The sequence below is a fragment of the Gallus gallus genome, unplaced genomic scaffold (genome assembly GCF_016699485.2).
Source record: "Gallus gallus isolate bGalGal1 unplaced genomic scaffold, bGalGal1.mat.broiler.GRCg7b scaffold_69, whole genome shotgun sequence".
Taxonomy (NCBI): Eukaryota; Metazoa; Chordata; class Aves; order Galliformes; family Phasianidae; genus Gallus; species Gallus gallus.
The window spans coordinates 1-20,967 of record NW_024096021.1 but is presented as its reverse complement, the minus strand read 5'-3'; the positions used below and the strand labels follow the sequence as shown (position 1 = coordinate 20,967).

At 66.0% G+C, this 20,967-nt stretch overlaps 3 protein-coding genes across 14 annotated transcripts; 2 read left to right on the top strand and 1 right to left on the bottom strand.

The window, feature by feature from the left end:
* Positions 1-535: 535 nt before the first annotated feature.
* Positions 536-5,631, bottom strand: LOC107049631 (cyclin-related protein FAM58A-like). 2 transcript variants are annotated; one of them, XM_040657253.2, is made up of 5 exons: positions 5,579-5,631; positions 5,316-5,428; positions 5,049-5,229; positions 2,396-2,479; positions 536-812 (listed from the first exon to the last, which is right to left on the bottom strand). In XM_040657253.2, exons 2-5 carry the CDS (start codon positions 5,383-5,385, stop codon positions 806-808), a joined length of 342 nt encoding a protein of 113 aa, XP_040513187.1. In that variant the 5' UTR covers positions 5,386-5,428; positions 5,579-5,631; the 3' UTR covers positions 536-805. The 2 variants fall into 2 exon arrangements, with proteins under 2 accessions (XP_040513187.1, XP_040513186.1); XM_040657252.2 differs by lacking the exons at positions 536-812; positions 2,396-2,479 and adding an exon at positions 2,484-2,620 and having other exon boundaries at positions 5,316-5,631.
* An 81-nt stretch (positions 5,632-5,712) lies between these two features.
* On the top strand, positions 5,713-10,533 carry LOC107049632 (vegetative cell wall protein gp1-like). Of its 11 annotated transcripts, none has more exons than XM_025146218.3 (7): positions 5,713-5,858; positions 7,179-7,228; positions 7,324-7,446; positions 7,742-7,817; positions 8,231-8,413; positions 9,380-9,455; positions 9,832-10,533. In XM_025146218.3, exons 1-7 carry the CDS (start codon positions 5,823-5,825, stop codon positions 9,879-9,881), a joined length of 594 nt encoding a protein of 197 aa, XP_025001986.2. In that variant the 5' UTR covers positions 5,713-5,822; the 3' UTR covers positions 9,882-10,533. The 11 variants fall into 11 exon arrangements, with proteins under 11 accessions (XP_025001986.2, XP_025001985.2, XP_025001984.2 ...); XM_025146217.3 differs by having other exon boundaries at positions 7,739-7,817; XM_025146216.3 differs by having other exon boundaries at positions 7,138-7,228; positions 7,756-7,817.
* Positions 10,534-12,147: 1,614 nt separating this feature from the next.
* On the top strand, positions 12,148-20,067 carry FLNA (filamin A; the record flags this gene model as incomplete). Its single annotated transcript, NM_204574.1, is given in 3 exon segments — positions 12,148-12,217; positions 15,442-15,777; positions 19,818-20,067. Coding segments are annotated over 2 exon segments (581 nt in total), but the record flags the coding sequence as incomplete, so codon positions are not given.
* Between the last annotated feature and the right edge of the window lie 900 nt (positions 20,068-20,967).

The window sequence follows — 20,967 nt, the reverse complement described above, 5'->3', positions numbered from 1 at the left end:
GGCCCATGGGGGCGTCCGTTCCGATCCGCTACGCCCCGCCCCCCCCCCCCCCCCATCCCCCCAAAGTGAGGGGCCGAGCGCTGATTGGCCGGGGGTAAAAAGAGCGGGAACGGCGTGCCCTGCGCTGAGAAGAGCGGGAAACAGCGCCGCGCTCTGATTGGCGGGACTGAAAAGGGCGGTAAGCTCTGATTGGTCACGCTAAAGGAGCGGGAAGAAGCTCCGTGCTGTGATCGGGTGGGCTGAGAAGAGCGGGAAGAGCCAGCGCTCTGATTGGTGGGGCTGAAAAAAGTGAGACGAGGGCTAGCGCTCTGATTGGTTGGGCTGAAAAAGAGGAAGAGGAGCCGTGCTCCGATTGGTTGGGCTGAAAAGCGTGCGACGAAGCCCCACGCTTCGATTGGCTGCGATAAAAAATGCGGGAAAAGAGCCGGAAACCCGACGGACCGAGCAGAAAGGCGCGCCGAGAAACCCCGCGCTCCGATTGGCCGAGCCGAAAACGCCGCTTCCCCCCCCCCTCCAATCCACAAAGAGGCAGCGCTGACAAAGACAGTGACGTAATGAAGGCCCGGCCCCGCCCCCCCCGCCCAACCCTCGCCGTTCATTGGTGGGAGGGAACCACGTGGCGCCGCCGCGGCTCCGTCCGCGGGGCGGGGGGGGGGCGACGCGGGGCGCGGGGAGGACCGGAAGTGCGGGGCGGAAGGGGGCGCTGTGGGGCGGAGCGGAGCGCCCCCCGCCGAGCAGTCGTTCCCGTAGAGGTCCAACAGCGCCCGAAGGATCTGCGCCACCTCCGCCGCGCGCAGCCCCGGGCTCAGCACCTGTGGGGAACTCCGCATCAGCCCCACAAGCGAGCAACGGTGACCCCCAAGTGAGCCCCAGTGCCCCGCGCTGCCCCATAAGTGAGCTATAGTGACCCCAAATGAGCCCCAGTGCCCCACATTGCCCCCTAACTGAGCAATGGTGACCCCCAAGTGAGCCCCAGTGCCCCACGCTGCCCCATAAGTGAGCTATAGTGACCCACAAGTGAGCAACGGTGACCATAAGTGAGCCCCAGTGCCCCACATTGCCCCATAAGTGAGCAATAGCGCCCCACACTGTCCCGTAGGTGAGACCCACTGCCCCACCCTGCCCCCTAAGTGAGCAACGGTGACCCATAAGTGAGCCCCAGTGCCCCACGCTGCCCCATAAGTGAGCTATAGTGACCCACAAGAGAGCAACGGTGACCCCTAAGTGAGCAATAGTGCCCACATTGCCTCCTAAGTGAGCAACAGTGACCCCCAAGTGAGCCGCAAAGCCCCACATTGCCCCATAAGTGAGCAATAGTGCCCCACATTGCCCCCTAAGTGAGCAACAGTGACCCCCAAGTGAGCCGCAGAGCCCCGCCCTGCCCCAGAAGTGAGCAGTGGTGACCCATAAGTGAGCCCAGTGCCCCACACTGCCCCCCAAGTCAGTCCCGCTGCCCCCATTAACCCCCCTGTGCCCCCAATTAACCCACCCGTGCCCCCCATTAACTCCCTGTGCCCTTCATTAACCCCTGTAAATCCCATTAACCCCCCCGTGCCCCCCATTCTCCCCATTAACCCCCAAGTGCCCCCCATTAACGCCTCCAGTGCCCCCCCAGTACCCCCATGAAACCCCCTGCCCCCCATTACCCCCTGTGCCCCCCATTAACCCCCAAGTACCCCCCATTAACCCCCCCAGTGCCCCTCCTACTCCCCTACCTCCCATTAACCCCCCAATGCCCCCCATTAACCCCCAAGTACTCCCCATTAACCCACTGTGCCCCCCATGAACCCCCCTAGCTCCCCCCTTATTCCCCAGTGCCCCCCTTACCCCCCATTAACCCCCTGTGCCCCCCATGAACCCCCCATGCCCCCCATTAAACCCCCTCTTACCCCCATTACCCCCCAGTGCCCCCATGACCCCCCCCTGTGCCCTCCCTTACCCCCCCGTGCCCCCCATTACCCCCTGTGCCCCCCATGAACCCCCCCAGTGCCCCCCTTACCCCCCATGCCCCCCATTAACCCCTCCTGTGCCCCCCCAGTGCCCCCATTAACCCCCCGTGCCCCCCATGAACCCCTCCTGTGCCCCCCATTACCCCCCCATGCCCCCCATTAACCCCCAAATACCCCCATTAACCCCCTGTGCCCCCCATGAACCCCCTCAGTGCCCCCATTAACCTCTCCAGTGCCCCCATTAACCCCCCCGTGCCCCCCATGAACCCCCCCGTGCCCCCATTACCCCCCCAGTGCCCCCATGAACCCCCCCCAGTGCCCCCCTTACCCCCTGTGCACCCCATTACCCCCTCTTCCCCCCATTGCCCCCCCCGTGCCCCCCTTACCCCCAGTGCCCCTCTTACCCCCCGTGCCCCCCATGAACCCCCCCAGTGCCCCCCCCGTACCTTCCACCAGCCGGGCGGTGCCCCCGGCGGCGCCCCACAGCCGCAGAGCTCCATTGCGAGCAGCAGAGCCGACACGGCCACCTTCTGGGGGGGGAAGCGCAGCCCCAACCCCCCCGCGGCGCCGTCCCTCAGCAGCGCCCAGGAGACCCCCGGCAGCCGCCCCCAACCGCCCCCCCCGCGGCGGCCCCCCCAGCGCCCCACGGCCAGCAGGAACTGCAGCAGGTACTGCAATGCAATGGGGGGGGGTCAGTAGGGTGGGGAGGGGTCCCGGGAGGGGGCATGGGGGTCCCTTATATTGGGGGGGGGGGGGGTCCCAATCAGGATGGGCATGGGGGTCCCTTATATTGGGGGGGGGGGGGGTCCCAATCAGGATGGGCATGGGGGTCCCTTATATTGGGGGGTGGGGGGTCCCAAACAGGATGGACAAGGGGGTCCCTTATATTGGGGGGGGGGTGTCCCGTGGGGGGGGGGGGGGGCTCAAAGAGGGTCTGGGGGGGGGGGGGGGGTCCCATAGGGGGGTGCTCAAAGAGGGTCTGGGGGAGGCATGGAGATCCCTTATATTGGGGGGCGGGGGGTTCCAAACAGGATGGACGTGGGGGTCCCTTATATCGGGGGGGGATCCCAAACAGGATGGGCATGGGGGTCCCTTATATTGGGGGGGGTCCCATGGGGAGGGGGTCCCAAAGAGGGTTGGGGGGGGGGGCATGGGGGTCCCTTATATTGTGAGGGGGGGTCCCATGGAGGGGGGGGGCTCAAAGAGGGTCTGGGGGGCCATGGAGGTCCCTTATATTGGGGGGGGGTCCCAAAGAGGGTCTGGGGGGGCATGGGGGTCCCTTATATTGGGGGGGGGTCCCAAAGAGGGTCTGGGGGGGCATGGGGGTCCCTTATATTGAAGGGGGGTCCCAAAGAGGGTCTGGGGGGGCATGGGGGTCCCTTATATTGGGGGGGGGTCCCAAAAAGGGTTGGGGGGGGGCTTGGGGGTCCCTTATATTGTGGAGGGGGGTCCCACGGGGGGGGGGGTCTCAAAAAGGGTCTGGGGGAGGCATGGGGGTCCCTTATACCAAGGGAGGGTCTCAAACAGGATGGGTATGGGGGTCTCTTATATTGGGGGGGGGGTCCCATATAGTGGGGGGGTCCCAAAGAGGGTTGGGGGGGGGCATGGGGGTCCCTTATATTGTGGGGGGAGATCCCGTGGGGGGGTGGGTCTCAAAGAGGGTCTGGGGGAGGCATGGGGGTCCCTTATATTGGGGGGGGGGGTCCCAAAGAGGGTTGGGGGGGGCATGGGGGTTCCTTATATCGGGGAGGGTGGTCCCATGGGGGGGTCGCTGGGAGGACATCCTTGGGGGGGTCCCGGGGGGGTCCCACGGCGGTGCCTGGGGGGGATCCCGAGGGGAATTCAGGGGGGTCCTTGGGGGGGTCCATAAGGGGGTGCCCTGGGAGGGTCCCGTGGGGGTTCCAGGGAGGTCCTACAGTGGGGGGGGCCCAAGGGGGGGTCCCGTGGGGTGTTCCAGAAGGGTCCTATGGGGGAGCTGAAGGGGGGGTCTTGTGGGGGTTCCATGAAGGCTCTATGGGGGGGGTCCCAAGGGGGGGTCCCGTGGGGGTTCCAGGAAGGTCCTATTGGGGGGGGGTGGGCAAGGGGGGGTCCCATGGGGGTTCCAGGAAGGTCCTACGGTGGGGGGGGGGGGGCATGGGGGGGTCTTGTGGGGGTTCCAGGAAGGTCCTATGGGGGGAGGGGGGGCCCAAGGGGGGGTCCCATGGGGTGTTTCAGAAGGGTCCTATGGGGGGGGCCCAAGGGGGGGTCCCGTGGGGGTTCCAGGGAGGTCCTATGGGGGGCCATGGGGGGGTCCCGTGGGGGTTCCAGAAGGGTCCTATGGGGGGCCATGGGGGGGGTCCCGTGGGGGTTCCAGAAGGGTCCTATGGGGGGCCATGGGGGGGTCCCGACTCACGCGGTGGGGCTGCGGCAGCGCCAGGCGGAAGCGCAGCGTTCGCAGCAGGAGGAGCTCAAAGCGCCCCACGGAGCGGCGCAGAACCACTGCCGGACCCGGAGCGGGGGGGGGGTGGCCGGGGTGCAGGCATCTGGGGGGGGGGGGTTACAGGGGGTCCCGTGGGGGGGGGGATGGGAGGAGTGGGGGGGATGGGGGTGAGAGGGGGGATGGGGGGTAGGAGAAGGGCTTGGGGGGGTCCCATGGGGAAAGATTGAGGGGGGCTGGGGGGGGGGGGTTTAGAGGGGGTCCCATGGGGGGGGAGAGGGGGGAAATGGGGGGCGTGGGGGGGGCGGTGGGGGGAGGTTGGGGGTTATATGGGAGCTGGTGGGGTGGGGGCGAAGGAGGGATTGGGGGGGGCCTGCGGGGAGGGGGTTGGGGGGTTTGAGGGGATCCCATGGGGGGGGTTTGGGGGAGTATGAGGATGTTAAAGGGGGTCCTGTCGGGGGGGGGATGGGGGCATCGGGGGGTCCAGTGGGGGGAGGTTGGGGGGGGATGGAGGGTTAAAGGGGGGCTGGGGGGTCTCATGGGGGACGTGAGGGGGGGCAGAGAAAGGGGCGGAGTTACAAAAGGGGGCGTGGCTAATGACAAACGGGCGGGGCTATGCAGAAAGGGGGCGTGGTCACGCAAAAGGGGCGTGGTTCCGGGGCGCGGGCGTGGCTCCGCAGTACCTGTGCGTGACGTTGATGACGTCGCGCGCGCGAGGCCCCGCCCCCTGCGCCTTCCCGGCCAATAGGAGCGCGGCGGCGGCCACGAGGGCGGGGTCGTAGGGGCTGCGGTGCTCCCGAGCGAAGCGGAGGAACGCGCCGAGGGCGGTGCTGAGCGCGGCCGAGCCCAGCCCCAGCCGCAGCCCTGTGACGTCACGGCGGTCACGGCCCCGCCTTTTCCGGTCATCGCGGCGGCACTTCCGCTCCGGCCCGCCCCGCCCCCCGCCTTACCGGCCTCCATGATGAACCGCGCCCCCCGGAAGTGGCGGCGCGCCTCGGCCCCGCCCCTCTCCTCCGCCATCGGTGACGTCACGAGCCGCGGCCTATGACGTCGGGTCGGGGCTCTGCAACGCCGCGCAGAGCGGCTGTGACGTCATCCCGCCCTCTGGAGCGTCATTTTCGGTGCGTGCGCCCTATGACGTCGCGCCCCGCGCACGCACTCCCCTCCCGAGGCCCGTCGCGCCCGGATGACGTCACGCCCCGCCCCGCCTCACCCCGCGCTCCCGCTCCCGGCGGCGGCTCCGGCGCGGCCCCGACGCGCGCTTCCGGTGTGGGCGGAGCCTCCCGCGCAGCCGCAGCCGCTCCCCGCGCTCCCATTGGTCCGCCGCGCCGGAAGGGGCGGGGGCCTGGGTCACGTGACCGTGCAGCGCGGGAACGTGCGCGGTGTTGCGGGGCGCTCTGACCTCTGACCCCGCGCTGACCTCCGACCCCGCCCACGGGGGCGCTCCGGGCCGCGCGATGAGGCGGCAGGAAGCGAAGGCGGGAAATCAGCAGGTGGGGGCGGGGCTCGGGGGGCTCCGTGGGTCCCTATGGGGTCGATATGGGATCTCTATGGGGCTCCGTGAGTCCCTGTGGGGTCTATATGGGATCTCTATGGGCTCCGCGGGTCCCTATGGGGTCGATATGGGATCTCTATGGGGCTCCGTGGGTTCCTATGGGGTCTATATGGGATCTCTATGGGGCTCCGTGGGTCCCTATGGGGTCGATATGGGATCTTTATGGGGCTCTGTTGGTCCCTATGGAGTCTATATGGGGCTCCGTGAGTCCCTATGGGGTCTATATGGGACCTCTATGGGGCTCTGTGGGTCCCTATAGAGTATATATGGGGCTCCGTGAGTCCCTATGGGGTCTATAAGGGATCCCTATGGGGCTCCGTGGGTCCCTATGGGGTCGATATGGGATCTCTATGGGGCTCTGTGGGTCCCTATGGAGTCTATATGGGGCTCCGCGGGTCCCTATGGGGTCTTTATGGGACCTCTATGGGGCTCCGTGGGTCCCTATGGAGTCTATATGGGATCTCTATGGGGCTCCGCGGGTCCCTATGGGGTCTATATGAGATCTCTATGGGGTTCCGTGGGTCCCTATGGGGTCTATATTGGGCTCTGTGAGTCCCTATGGGGTCTATATGGAATCTCTATGGGCTCCGTGGCTCCCTATGGGGTCGATATGGGATCTCTATGGGCTCCGTGGGTCCCTATGGGGTCGATATGGGATCTCTATGGGGCTCCGTGGGTCCCTATGGGGTCGATATGGGATCTCTATGGGCTCCGTGGGTCCCTATGGGGTCGATATGGGATCTCTATGGGCTCCGCGGGTCCCTATGGGGTTTATAAGGAATCTCTGTGGGGCTCCGTGGGTCCCTATGGAGTCTATATGGGATCTCTATGGGCTCCGTGGGTCCCTATGAGGTCTATAAGGAATCTCTGTGGGGCTCCGTGGGTCCCTATGGAGTGTATATGGGATCTCTATGGGCTCCGTGGGTCCCTATGGGGTCTATAAGGGATCCCTATGGGCTCCGTGGGTCCCTATGGGGTCGATATGGGATCCCTATAGGCTCTCTGTGGATTAGTGTGGGTGTCTATGGGATCCCTGTGGGGTCTCTCTGGGTTTCAATGGGTCTCTGTGGGGTCTATATGGGTTATGATGGAGTTTCTGTGGGTCATTATGGGGTTTCTGTGGGTCCCTGTGGGGCTCCGTGGGCCTCTGCGAGTCACTATGGGATCTCTATGGGTCCCTATGGGGTCCGTACGGGCTCTCTGTGGGGTCCCTATAGGTGTGCGCACCCCAAGGCGCTCTCTCTGTGTCACCCCGCAGCCCACAGCGCCCCCAAGCGGCGGGGAGGAGCAGCTGGGCGGCAGCTGCAGGTACCGCCCCCGCCCCACCGCCCCGCCGAGCCCCTGCGCGACCCCCGCCCTCTGACCCCGCCCTCTGACCTCTGACCCCCGCCCTCTGACCCCAGGCACACCCAGCAGCTCCTCTCGCTGCTCCTCGATGGGCCCCGCGGTGCCGCCGCCTTCCGGCCCCTCCCCCCGCTCCCCCCGCCCCCCCGGGACGTCGTGGAGCTGCCCCTCCCCCAGCGCAGGTGGGTGCGGGACCCCCGTGGGGCTGCGTGCTATGGGGCTGTCCGCTATGGGGCTGCCCCACAGGATTCCTTATGAGGCTGCCTGCTATGGGGCTGTGTGCTATGGGGCTGCCCCACAGGATTCCTTATGGGACTGTCATGGGGCTGCATGCTATGGGGCTGCCCCACAGGACCACTATGGGGCCCTCCGCTATGGGGCTGCCCCACAGGACCCCCTGGTGGGTGAGGGACCCCCTATGGGCCCTCCGCTATGGGGCAGCCCCATAGGAGCTGACGGCCCCCCGCCCCACAGCAGAGCCCCCCCCTCAGTGCAGGACCTGCAGCGGGAGCTGGACGCGGTGACGCACCGATTGGAGCAGCTGCGGGCACAGGTGTGGGGCTGAGACCCACAAGTGTGGGGCTGGGGGACCCCCAAGTGTGGGGCTGGGGCTGTGGGCCCCCCAGACGTGGGGTTGGGACCCCCAAGTGTGAGGCTGGGGGACCCCTAAGTGTGGGGCTGGGGGACTCCCAGATGTGGGATGGGACCCCCGAGTGTGGGGCTGGGACCCCCAAGTGTGGGTAGGTGTGGGGCTGAGACCCCCATTGGGGGGTGTGGGGCTGTGGGATGCCCAGACGTGAGGTGGGACCCCCGAGTGTGGGGCTGAGACCCCCATTGGGGGGTGTGGGGCTGTGGGACCCCCACGTGTGGGGTGGGACCCCCAGATGTGGGTCCCGTTCTTTTTGTGGGGCATTGTGTGGGGCTGACCCCTAACCTCCCCCCCCCCACCCCACTTCTGCCCCACAGCGCCCCCCAGCTGCGCCCCCCCCCACGCCCCCCCTGGCGCTGCCCCATAGGGACACAGCGGCGCTCCTCACAGCTTTTGAGGCCACGGAGCTGAGGGGGCCCCGGGGGGGGCGCGACCCCCAACTGTGCCCCATAGGGAGCGCCGCCCCCAACGCCTGCACTGCTCTGCGCCACCTGGGGAAGGTGGGGGGTGCGCGGTGTCTATGGGGGGCTGGGGGGCGTCAGTGGGGTGGGGATGGGGGGCTGAGGGGGGTTATGGGGGGATGGGGGGTTTATGGGGTGGGTATGGGGAGCTGGGGGGGTCTATGGGGTGGGTATGGGGGGCTGGGGGGGGGTTATGGGGGGGATGGGGGGTCTATGGGGTGGGTATGGGGGGCTGGGGGGGGGTTATGGGGGGGATGGGGGGTCTATGGGGTGGGTATGGGGGGCTGGGGGAGTCAATGGGGTGGGAATGGGGGGCTGGAGGGGGGTTATGGGGGGGCTGGGGGGTCTACGGGGTGGGTATGGGGGGCTGGGGAGGGTTTATGGGGGGCTGGGGGGTCTATGGGGTGGGTATGGGGGGCTGGAGGGGGTCTATGGGGGGGATGTGGGGTGGGTATGGGGGGCTGGGGGGGTTGGGAGGTGGGAATGGGGGGCTGTGGGGGGTCTATGGGGTGGGTATGGGGGGCTGGGGAGGGTTTATGGGGGGCTGTGGGTGGATAAGGGGTGAATGGGGGGCTGTCCGGGGGGTTATGGGGGGGATGTGGGGTGGGAATGGGGGGCTATAGGGGGGTCTATAGGGTGGGAATGGGGGCTGGGGGGGACTATGGGGTGGGTATGGGGCGCTGGGGAGGGTTTATGGGGGGCTGAGGGGGTCAATGGGGTGGGAATGGGGGGCTGGAGGGGGTCTATGGGGGGGATGTGGGGTGGATATGGGGGGCTGAGGGGATCTATGGGGTGGGAATGGGGGGCTGAGGGGGTCTATGGGGTGGGAATGGGGGGCTGAGAGGGTCTATGGGGTGGGTATGGCGGGCTGGGGGGGATCTATGGGGCAGGAGGGAGGGTCTATGGGGATGTGTGGGGCAGGAGGGGGTCCGGGCCGGATGTGTGGGGCGGCATTGGGGGCTTTGGGGGTCGCAGCCCCACAGATCCCCCCCCCCCCCACGGCAGCACATGGAGGCACTGCGACGGCTGCAGGCGGCGGCGGAGGCAGCACTGAGGATGGAGGGGGAGCGGAAGGAGTGGGGTGAGACCCCTAAGTGGGACCCCTAAGTGGGACCCCTAAGGGGGATCCCTAAGTGAGACCCCTAAGTGAGACCCCTAAGAGGGACCCATAAGTGGGACCCCTAACTGAGACCCATAACTGCAGCCCTATGACTGACCCATAACTGTGCCCCATAACGCCACCCCATAACTGCACCCCCCCCCCAACCACCCCCTATAACTGTGTCCCATAACTGAGCCCCATAACTACACCTCAAAACTGTGCCTCACAGCCCCGCCCCACAACCCCGCCCCATAACCCTGCCCCACAACCACACCCCACAACCCCACCTCACAACCCCGCCCCATAACCCCGCCCCACAACTGCACCCCATAACCCCCCCGTTTCCTCCCCACAGAATCGCGGATGGAGGCCCTACAGCAGTGCCACCGGCTGCCCCCCACGTAGCTCACCCCATACATCAGTGCCCCACACATCGCCCCACAGATCAGCGCCCCATACATCACCCCACAGATCGGCGCCCCACACATCACCCCACGGATCATTGCCCTACAGATCATCACCCCCCACTCAGCCCCACACAGTGCCCCACAGATCGCTGCCCCATGGATTGCTGCCCCACACTGTGCCCCATGGATCAGTGCCCCACACATCGCTGCCCCACAGATGCCCACCCCACACGTTGCCCCACAGATCAGTGTTCCATAGAACATCATCCCACACATTCCTGCCCCACAGATCAGTGCCCCATAGAGCATCACCCCACACATTCCTGGCCCACAGATGCTCCCCCTACAGTGCCCCACAGATCACTGCCCCACAGATCAGTGCCCCACACTGCTCTACACATTCCTGCCCCACAGATCAGTGCCCCATAGATCATCACCCCACACATTCCTGCCCCACAGATGCCCACCCTACAGTGCCCCACAGAGCATCACCCCACACGATGCCCCACAGTTCGGTGCCCCACACATTCCCACCCCACACCGTGCCCCCCACCCCCCCCCCAATAAAGGGCGTTCCCCCCAGCCCAGCCCCCCCCATGGCGGTGTCGGTGTGGGGGGGCCGGGGGGGGCCGCGCACTTCGGGCCCTATATGGCCGCGAGCGCAGCGTGACTCAGCGCCGGGGACCGCGGGGGGGGGGGGGGGGGGGGGGGGGTAATGAGCACATCGTTAATGAGCGCATCGTTAATGAGTGACCCACGGCGCCCCCCCAACCCCCCCCCCCCGGTAATTAATGCACCCTGATAATCGCCCCCAATTGAGCTATCGGGGCTCGCAGAGCTTCCGGTGCTGCCCCATTTCCTGCCCCATAGATTTCCTGGGCAGCCCCACGGTGCTCCTCGGCCCCAAAGAATTGGTCTGCCCCATAGGGCTCCTTCTGCCCCATAGCGCCCCATAGGACAACACAGCCCCCCCTGCCCCGTAGGACACCACCGCATCCGTATAGACTCCACCCCATAGAACACCACAGCATCCCTATAGACCCCCCCCCCACCCCATAGGACACCACAGCATCCTCACAGCCCCCCCCGCCCCATAGAACACCACTGTACCCCTACAGGGCCCCAAAGAATCCCCATAGGACCACCCCACCCCATTGCCCCCCATAGACCTCACCTGCCCCATAGGATCCCCCTCCCTCCCACAGGAACCCACCACACCCCCATGATCCGTCCTGCCCCATAGGACCGCAGCCCATAGACCCCTATAGATCCCTCCTGCCCCATCGGCCCCCAGCCCCACAGAACCCCCACAGAACACCCATGCCACTGCCCCCCCCATAAAACCCCCCCTCTATCCCATAGGCCCCCGCTTCACCCCATAGGATCCTTTCTATCCCATAGGACCCCTCTAACCCTTTGGACCCCCCGTCCCCCCCCATAGGACTCCCTCTACCCCATAGGACCCTCTCTACCCTATAGGATCCCTCGTCCCCCCATAGGAATCCTTCTACCCCATAGGACCCCCCCGTGTCCTCCCCATAGGATCCCCTCTACCCCATAGGCCCCCCCTTCACCCCATAGGATCCCCTCTATCCCATAGGAACCCCCTTCTCCCCCCCATAGGACCCCCTCTACCCCATAGGACCCCTCGTCCCCCCCCATAGGACCCCCTCTACCCCATAGGACCCCCTGCGTCCCCCCCCATAGGACCCCCTCTACCCCATAGGCCCCCCCCTTCACCCCATAGGATCCCCTGTACCCCATAAGACCCCCCATAGGACCCCCTCTACCCCATAGGACCCCCCCGTCCCCCACCATAGGACCCCCTCTACTCCATAGGACCCCCCCGTGCCCCCCCTTAGGACCCCCTGTATCCCATAGGACCCCCTGTCTCCCCCCATAGGACCCCCCGTCCCCCCCCATAGGATTCCCTCTACCCCATAGGACCCGCTCTACCCCATAGGACCCCTCATCCCCCCCCATAGGACCCCCTGTATCCCATAGGACCCCCCTGTGTCCCCCCAATAGGACCCCCTATATCCCATAGGACCACCTGTATCCCATAGGGCCCCCCGTCCCCCCCCCATAGGACCCCCTGTATCCCGTAGGACCCCCATCTCCCCCCACCCCCCCGCTCCCCATCGCCCCCTTTAAGCCCCGCCCCCTCCCTAAGCCCCGCCCACCGGTGGGCGTGGCCTCCACCGTCCGCTCCCAATTAAGGCCCCGCGCGCGACGCGCGCCCCCCCCGGGACCCGAATCCGAACCCGAACTCCAACCCGACCCCCAACCCCACCTCAGCCGCCGTCCGACGCCGCCGCTCCTCCGCTACGGACGGTGAGCGGGGGGGGGACCCCATTTCTGGGGGGGCTTTGGGGGTTTTGTGAGGAGAACCCCTCCCAAATGGGGATGGGGGACCCCGATGTGTGGGGTTTGGGAGGGAGAACCCCATTTTTGGGGGTATTTTGGGGGGGTTTTGTGAGGAGAACCCACCCAGATGGGGATGGGGGACCCCGATGTGTGGGGGTTGGGGGGGGGTGTCCCCATTTCGGGGGGGGTTTGGGGGTTTGGGGGGGATTTTGTGAGGAGAACCCCCCCGAACGGGGATGGGGGACCCCGATGTGTGGGGTTTGGGGGGGAGAACCCCATTATTGGGGGTATTTGGGGGGTTTTGGGGGGGTTCTGTGAGGAGAACCCCCCCTAAATGGGGATGGGGGACCCCGATGTGTGGGGTTTGGGGGGGAGAACCCCATTTTTGGGGGTATTTGGGGGGTTTTGGGGGGGTTCTGTGAGGAGAACCCCCCCTAAATGGGGATGGGGGACCCCGATGTGTGGGGTTTGGGGGGGAGAACCCCATTATTGGGGGTATTTGGGGGGTTTTGGGGGGGTTCTGTGAGGAGAACCCCCCCTAAATGGGGATGGGGGACCCCGATGTGTGGGGTGAGGGGGGGGGTTTCCATTTTTGGGGATATTTGGGGGTTTTTATGAGGAGAACCGCCCCAAAACGGGGCTGAGGGACCCCAATGTGTGGGGTTCGGGGGGGGGGGGGGGTTCCCATTTTGGGGGGGTTTTGGTGGTATTTAGGGGTTTTTATGAGGAGAAGCCCCCCCAAATGAGGCTGCAGAACCCCAATGGGGGTTTTGGGGGGGGAGACCCTATTTCTGGGGGGTCTTTGGGGTTTTGTGAGGAGAACCCCCCCTAAATGGGGATAGGGGACCCCAATGTGCGGGGTTTGGGGGGGGGGGTCCACATTTTTAGGGGCATTTGGGAGTTTTTATGAGGAGAACCACCCCTAAATGGGGATAGCGGACCCCAATGTGTGGGGTTCGGGAGGGGGGTCCCCATTTTGTGGGGTCTTTGGGAGTCTTTATGAGGAGAACCGCCCCTAAAATAGAGAGAGGGACCCCAACGGGTGGGGTTTGGGGGGCAGTAACCATTTTTGGGGGTATTTGGGGGTCTTTGGAGGTTTTTATGAGGAGAACCCCCCCCAAATGGGGCTGAAGGACACCAGTGTGTGGGGTTTTGACGGGCGGACCCCATTTCTGGGGGTCTTCGGGGGTCATTTTGGGGTTTTTATGAGGAGAACCCCCCCTCAAATGGGGCTGAGGGACCCCAGTGTGTGGGGTTTTGAGGGCGGACCTCATTTTGGGGGTTTTTTGGGGGTCAATTTGGGGGTTTTGTGAGGAGAAGCCCCCCCAAATGGGGATGGAGGACCTCAATGTGTGGGTTTTGGGGGGGGTCCCCATTTCTGGGGGCTTCGGGGGTCATTTTGGGGTTTCTATGTGGAGAACCGCCCCCAAATAGGGCTGAGGGACCCCAATGTGTGGGGTTTTCAAGGAGGTATCCTCGTTTTGGGGGTGTTTGGGGGATTTTATGAGGAGAACCCCCCCCAAATGGGGCTGAGGGACCCCAATATGTGGGGTTTTCGGGGAGGTATCCCCGTTTTGGGGGTGTTTGGGGGATTTCATGAGGAGAACCGCCCCCAAATGGGGCTGAGGGACCCCAATGTGTGGGGTTTTGGGGGAGGTCCCCATTTTTTGGGTTGTTTGGGGGTTTTTATGAGGAGAACCGCCCCCCTCTCACCGTTCCGCGCGGCGCCGCTCCCGCCTCAGCGCGAGGACCAGGGCGGGGCGCGAGGGCGTGGCGGGACGTCGGTGCGTCGTGACGTCACCGCGGCGTGAAGGGGGCGGGGCCTGGCGGAATGCCCGGATGGGAGCGTGACGTCATCCCGGAGCGACGTCATCGAGGGGGCGGGTCTTGGCGGAGTGCCCGGATGGGGCGTACACGTGGAGGGCGGGGGGGGGCAATGGGCGTGAGTTGGGGGGCGTTGGGGATGGAATGCGGCGTGGGGACTCCGTGGGGCGCTGAGACCCCCAGAGAGGGAGTGGGGCTGCACCGCCGGGACGGTGTGAGGGGGTCCCAGGCTGGGGTTTGCCCGAGGGAACCCTGTAGGGGTGGTGGGCTGCGCCGTGTGGGCCCTCTGGGGGGGGTCCGCGGTGTGGATCGCGCCCGTAGAGCCCCACCGGGGCGCTGAGACCCCGTGGGGGGACTGGGGCTGCACCGTTGGGGCCTCATAGGGGTACTGGGGGGGGTCCAGTTGGGGCTGCACCATTGGGACCCCATAGGGGTACGGGGGGGCTCCAGTTGGGGCTGCACTATCGGGGCCCCATAGGGGTACTGGGGGGGTCTCTGATCGGGGCTGCACTGTTAGAACCGCATAGTGGTATTGGAGGAGAGGCTCTGATTGGGGAACCGTAGTGGTATGGGGGGGGGAACGAGCCCTATTGGAGCCGCCCCATTGGGACCCCCCACAGGTCCCCACGCGGGGCCGGGCTCTCTCCGGGCAGTGGAAGGGGAGGGAGAGTCCATTCCGGGGCCGTCCCACCGCAGAAGGGGGGGATGGGTGTGGAGGGGTCCCCAATTGGGGCTGCGCCGTCGGAACCCCATAGGGGTATTGGGGGGGTTCTCTGGTGCTGCACTGCTGGGACCCTATAGCAGTATTGGGGGGGGTTGTCTCTGAATGCAGACGCCCCATTAGGACCCCATAGCAGTACTGGGGGAGGGTGTCTCTGATTGGAGCTGCCCCATTAGGACCCCATAGCAGTACTGGGGAGGGGGGGGGGGGGGTCTCTGATTGGAGCTGCCCCATTGGGCCCCCACGGTGGTACTGGGGGGGGTCTCTGATTGGAGACTCCCCATTGGGACCCCGTAGCGGGGGTCTCTGATTGGAACCCCATAGCGGTACTGGGGAGGGGGGGGGTCACTGATTGGAACGCCGTAGCGGTTCTGGGGGGGTCTCTGATTGGAACCCCATAGCGGTTCTGGGGGGGGGGGGGTCTCCGATTGGAGCCGCACCATTGGGACCCCCCGCGGTTCCCCACCCGGGGCCGGGCTCTACTCCGGGCAGTACAGGGAGGGGAGGGGAGGGGGGGGGGAGGGTCCATTCCGGGTCCGTCCCACCCCACAAAGGGGGGGGGAGTGATGGTGGGGGTGGAGGGGGCTCCGCCCCACCCTGACCCCCCCCCCCACCCCTCTTTCTCCCCCCTCCCCCCCTCCTCCAGGCGCCATGAGCGCGGCGGGGCGGGCGCGCGAGCCCGAGGCCGAGATGCCGGCGACCGAGAAGGACCTGGCGGACGACGCTCCGTGGAAGCGGATCCAGCAGAACACGTTCACGCGGTGGTGCAACGAGCACCTGAAGTGCGTGCAGAAACGAGTGGGCAACCTGCAGACCGACCTGGGCGACGGGCTGAGGCTCATCGCGCTGCTCGAGGTGCTGAGCCAGAAGAAGCTCGGCCGGAGGTACAACGCCCGGCCCACGTTCCGGCAGATGCAGCTCGAGAACGTGTCGGTGGCCCTCGACTTCTTGGAGAGAGAGAATATCAAGTTGGTGTCCATCGGTGAGTCGTGGGGGGCTTTGGGGAGATCCTGGGGGGGCTTTGAGGGGCGTGGAGGGGGAGAGTGTGGAGCTGGTGTCCGCCTGTGGGCCGGAATGGGGGTCTTGGGGGGACCTGGGGGGTCTTTGAGGGGGTATTGGGGGTCCTGGGGGGGGCTTTGGGGGGCGTTGGGGGGAGAGCGTGGAGCTGGTGTCTGCCTGCGGGGCAGAATGGGGGTCCTGGGGGGGCTTTGGGGGGAGAGCGTGGAGCTGGTGTCCGCCTGTGGGCCAGAATGGGGGTCTTGGGAGGGGTCTGGGGGGTCTTTGGGGGCGTATTGGGGTACTGGTGGGTGTGAAGGGAGAGAATGTCGAGGTAGTGTCCGCCTGTGGGTCAGAATGGGGGTCCTGGGGGCTCTTTGGGGAAGTATTGGGGGTCCTCAGGGGTCTTTGAGGGGGTCCTGGGAGGGCTTTGGGGGGCGTTGGGGGGGAGAGCATGGAGCTGGTGTTCATCTGTGGATCGGGGGGGGGTTCTGGTGGGGTCCTGGGGGGTCTTTGGGGGGTGTTGGGGGTCCTGGGGGGCTTTAGGGGGCGTGGAGCAAGAGAGCGTCGAGCTGGTGTCCGTCTGTGGGTCAGAATGGGGGTCTTGGGGGGGGGGTTGGGGATCCTGGGGGGGTCTTTGGGGGTGTGTTGGGGATCCTGGGGGGCTGTGGGGGCTGTGGATGGGGAGAGCGTCGAGCTGATGTCCATCTGTGGGTCGGGGGGGGTCCCGGGGGGGTCCCGGGGAGCTTTGGGGGGTGTTGGGATGTGGGGAGAGGGAGAGTGTCCAGCTGGTGCCCGTCAATAGGTCGGGATGGGGGTCCTGGGGGAGATGGGGGGTCTTGGGGGGTTTGGGGGGCTTTGGGGGGGCGTGGAGAGGGAGAGTATTGAGCTGGTGTCCGTCTGTGGGTCAGAATGGGGGCTGGGGGGTCTTGGGGGGGGGGGGTGGGGGTCGTGGAGAGGGAGAGCGAGGAGCTGGTGGCCATCAGGGGGGTGGAATGGGGGTCCTGGGGGGGCTTTGGGGGGGTCCTGGGGGGCGTGGGAAGGGGGAGCGCTGAGCTGGCATCCATCTGTGGGTGCGGGGGGGGCTCTGGGGGGACTTCGGGGGGCCTGGATGGGGAGGGCGAGGAGCTGGGGTCAGAATGGGGGTCCTGGGGGGGCTGGGGGGGTTTGGGGGGCACGGGGAGGGAAAGCGTCGAGCTGGGGGCCGTCCGTGGGCCGGGGAGGGGGTCCTGGGGGGGCGATGGGGGGCTTTGGGGGGGTCTTAGGGGGCTTTGGAGGGCGTGGAGAGGGAAAGCATCCAGCGGGGGGTCTGAGGGGCATCCTGGGGGGCTTTGGGGGGGCCTGAGGGGCTTTGGGGTGATATGGGGGGCTTTGGGGGGTCCTGAGGGGCTTTGGGGGTTATGGGGGGCTTTGGGGGGTCCTGAGGAGCTTTGGGGGTTATGGGGGGCTTTGGGGGGTCCTGAGGGGTTTTGGGGGGGGTGGGCATGGAGCTGGTGTGCATCAGTGGGTCACAATGGGGGTCCTGGGGGGGTCCTGGGGGGCGTGGGGAGGAATAAGGTCTGTCCGTGGGTCGGGGGGGGGTCCTGGGGGGAGTGGGGAAGGAGAGCATCTGTGGGTCGGGATGGGGGGCTTGGAGGGGTCCTGGGGGGCGGATGGGGACCCCCGTAATTGGGGTGGGGGCACTGGGGGACCCCCGTGGGGGGAGCTTTGGAGACCCCCATAATGGGGGGGGCAGATGGAGACCCCCTTAGTTGGGAGTTGGCAAATGGGGACCTCTGTAATTCAGGGGGGGCACTGGGGGGCCACCATAGAGCTTTGGATGCCCCCATAATTGGGGGGCGGGGCATTGGGGGACCCCCATAGGGGGAAGTTTGGAGACCCCCGAGATTAGGGGGGTCTTGGGGGGGGGGGGTGGTGGGCAGATGAGGACCCCCCCCAATTCACGTGCTCCATTTTGGGCTCCCCATCTCGCGATGGTTCCCCTCCCACCCAAAGGGGGGGGGTTGGGGGGGCGGGGCCGCTCCCGGCCCAGGAATGTGGGGGGGTGGGGCGGGGGGCGGAGCTATGGGGTACAGCCCCCCCCCACCCCACATAGCGGCTCTGCCCCGCCCGGGGGTGGGGGGGCGTAGGGGACCCATAGGGGGTGCCTGGGGGGGGCTGTGGGGTGGGGGTCCCTATAGGGGGATTTGGGGGGGGGGTTCCTATAGGGGACGTGTGGGGCGAGGATGGGGGAGTCGCTATAGGAGATGTGCGGGGTGGAGGTCCCTATAGGAGATGTGTGGGGTGGGAAGGGGGGGTCCCTATAGGAGATGTGTGGGGTGGGGGGGGTCCCTGTAGGGGAGATCTGTGGGGTTGGGGGCCCTTATAGGGAGCGCTGTGGGACCGGGGCTGCGTGTGGGGCGGGGTGTGTGGGGTTGGGGTCCCTGGGGGGGGGTCTGTGGGGTGATCCCCTATAGGGGATCCATGGGGCTGGGGGGTCCCTATAGGGGCACGCACGGGGCTGGGGTTCCTATAGGGGATTTATGTGGGTGGGGGTCTCTATAGGATCTCTGTGATGTTTCTGTGGAGGCACTTATGGGGCCGGGGGGCCGTATAGGGGTTTTATGGGGCCGGGGGGTCCTATATGGCCGGGGGCTCTGTGTGATGTTTTTATGGGAGCACTTCTGGGGCCGGGGGTCACCATAAGATCCCTATAGGGCTTCTATGGGGCCGAGGGGGGTCCCTATAGGGTTTCTGTGGGGCCGGGCGCTCTTTGTGATGTTCTTATGGGGGCACTTATGGGGCTGGGGGTCATCATAAGATCCCTATAGGGCTTCTATGGGGCCGGGGGGGTCCCTATAGGGTTTCTATGGGGCCGGGCGCTCTTTGTGATGTTCTCATGGGGGCACTTATGGGGCCGGGGGTCCCTGTAGCGGTTCTATGGGGCCGGGGGTCCCGATGGGGTTTCTGTGGGGCGCGGCTTTTGGGGGGGTGGGGGGGGCGTTGGGGGGGGGGCGTGTCCGGCGCTGTCCGACCCGTCCATATATGGCCAAAAAATGCGCGCGCGGGGGAGGGCGGGGCCGAGCACGGCTCATCCAATCCCGTGCCGCTCTGTACCATTCCGTCCAATCCCGTGCCGTCCCATCCAAGCTCATCCAATCCCGTGCCGTCCCATCCGATCCCGTCCAATCCCGTGCCGTCCCATCCAGTACTGTCCAATCCCGTGCCGTCCCGTCCAATCCCATCGCATCTCGTTCCCCCCCACTTCCACCCCACAGTGACCCCCACGTGGCCCCCCCACTTCCGCTCCCCACTGACCCCTCCGCGCCCCCCCAACTGACCCCACGTCCCCCCTTTGCTGACCCCCATCCCGTAGCAATGCTCCCACCCCATAGATGATGCTCTCCCCCCACAAGTGATTTTCCCGCCCCGTAGACAATGTTCTCATCCTATAAGCAGCGTTCCCACCCCATAGACGATGCCCTCCCCCCATCAGCGACTCCCCCACCCCATAAGTGATGCTCTCATCCCATAATTGGTGCTCTCTTGCCATAGGTGAGGCTCCCACCCCATAGGTGATGCTCCCACCCCATAGATGACGCCCTCCCCCCACAAGCACCCCTTTCCCCCCCGTGTCCGGCCATGGTGGAGGGCAACGTGCAGCTGATCCTGCACCAGTTCCATGCTGACCCCATAAGCGACCATCTGATCCTATACCCCCACAGCTGACCCTATAAGCGTCTCTCTGCCCTCGTGGAGGGCAGCCTGCAGCTGACCCTGGGCCTGGTGTGGACGCTGATCCTGCACCAGCTCCGCGCCGACCCTATAACCCCATAGCTGACCCTATAAGTGATTGTCTGACCCCACACGTGCCCCACTGACAGCAAAAGCATCGTGGAGGATGAGCTGCAGCCGATGCTGGGTGCTGCGGGTGCTGCTGCAGCCCCAGCTCCGCTCTGACCCCATAAGCGATGCTCTGAGCCTACAGATGAGCGTCTCACCCCATAACGTGTAGCTGACCCTATAAATGTGTTTCTGGCCACACAGACAGCAAAGCCATCGTGGATGGGAACCTGAAGCTGATCCTGGGCCTGGTGTGGACGCTGATCCTGCACTACTCCATCTCCATGCCCGTGTGGGAGGACGAGGACGAGGAGGAGGCGCGGCGGCAGACCCCCAAGCAGCGCCTGCTGGGCTGGATCCAGAACCGGCTGCCGCAGCTCCCCGTCACCAACTTCAGCCGCGACTGGAGCAGCGGCAGGGCGCTGGGGGCGCTGGTGGACAGCTGTGCTCCAGGTGGGGGCTATGGGGGGCTGTGGGGAGTGTTTGTGGGGGGATACGGGGGGTTATGGGGCGCTGGGGGCGCTGGTGGACAGCTGTGCTCCAGGTGGGGGCTATGGGGGGCTGTGGGGAGTGTTTGTGGGGGGATACGGGGGGTTATGGGGCGCTGGGGGCGCTGGTGGACAGCTGTGCTCCAGGTGGGGGCTATGGGGGGCTGTGGGGGGCTATGGGGCGCTGGGGGCGCTGGTGGACAGCTGTGCTCCAGGTGGGGGGCTATGGGGGGCTGTGGGGCGCTATGGGGCGCTGGGGGCGCTGGTGGACAGCTGTGCTCCAGGTGGGGGGCTATGGGGGGCTGTGGGGCGCTATGGGGCGCTGGGGGCGCTGGTGGACAGCTGTGCTCCAGGTGGGGGGCTATGGGGGGGGCTATGGGGTGAACGGGGTGTGTGGGGGGGTTATGGGGGGCTGGGGGTGCTGTTATGGCGCTGTTACAGCTCTGTTGTAGTGCCATTGTGCCGCTGTTACGGTTGTGCCGTTGTGGCGCTGTTACGGCTCTGTTTTGGCACTGTTTTGGTGCTGTTTTGGCGCTGTTACAACTCTGTTTTGGTGCCATTGTGGTGCTGTGACGGTTCCATTTTGGTGCCATTATGGCACTGTTACGGCTCTGTTTTGGTGCCGCTGTTGCACTTTTATGGCTCTGTTTTGGCTCTGTTTTAGTGCCGTTATGGCGCTGTTACGGCTCCGTTTTGGTGCCATTTTGGTCCCGTTGTGGTGCTGTTATGGCTTTGTTTTGGTGCCGTTGTGGCGCTGTTACCATTTTGGTGCTGTTGTGGCACTGTTATGGCGCTGTTACGGCTCTGTTTTGGTGCCATTGTGGCGCTGCTATGGCTCCATTTTGGTGCCATTGTGGCGCTGTTAC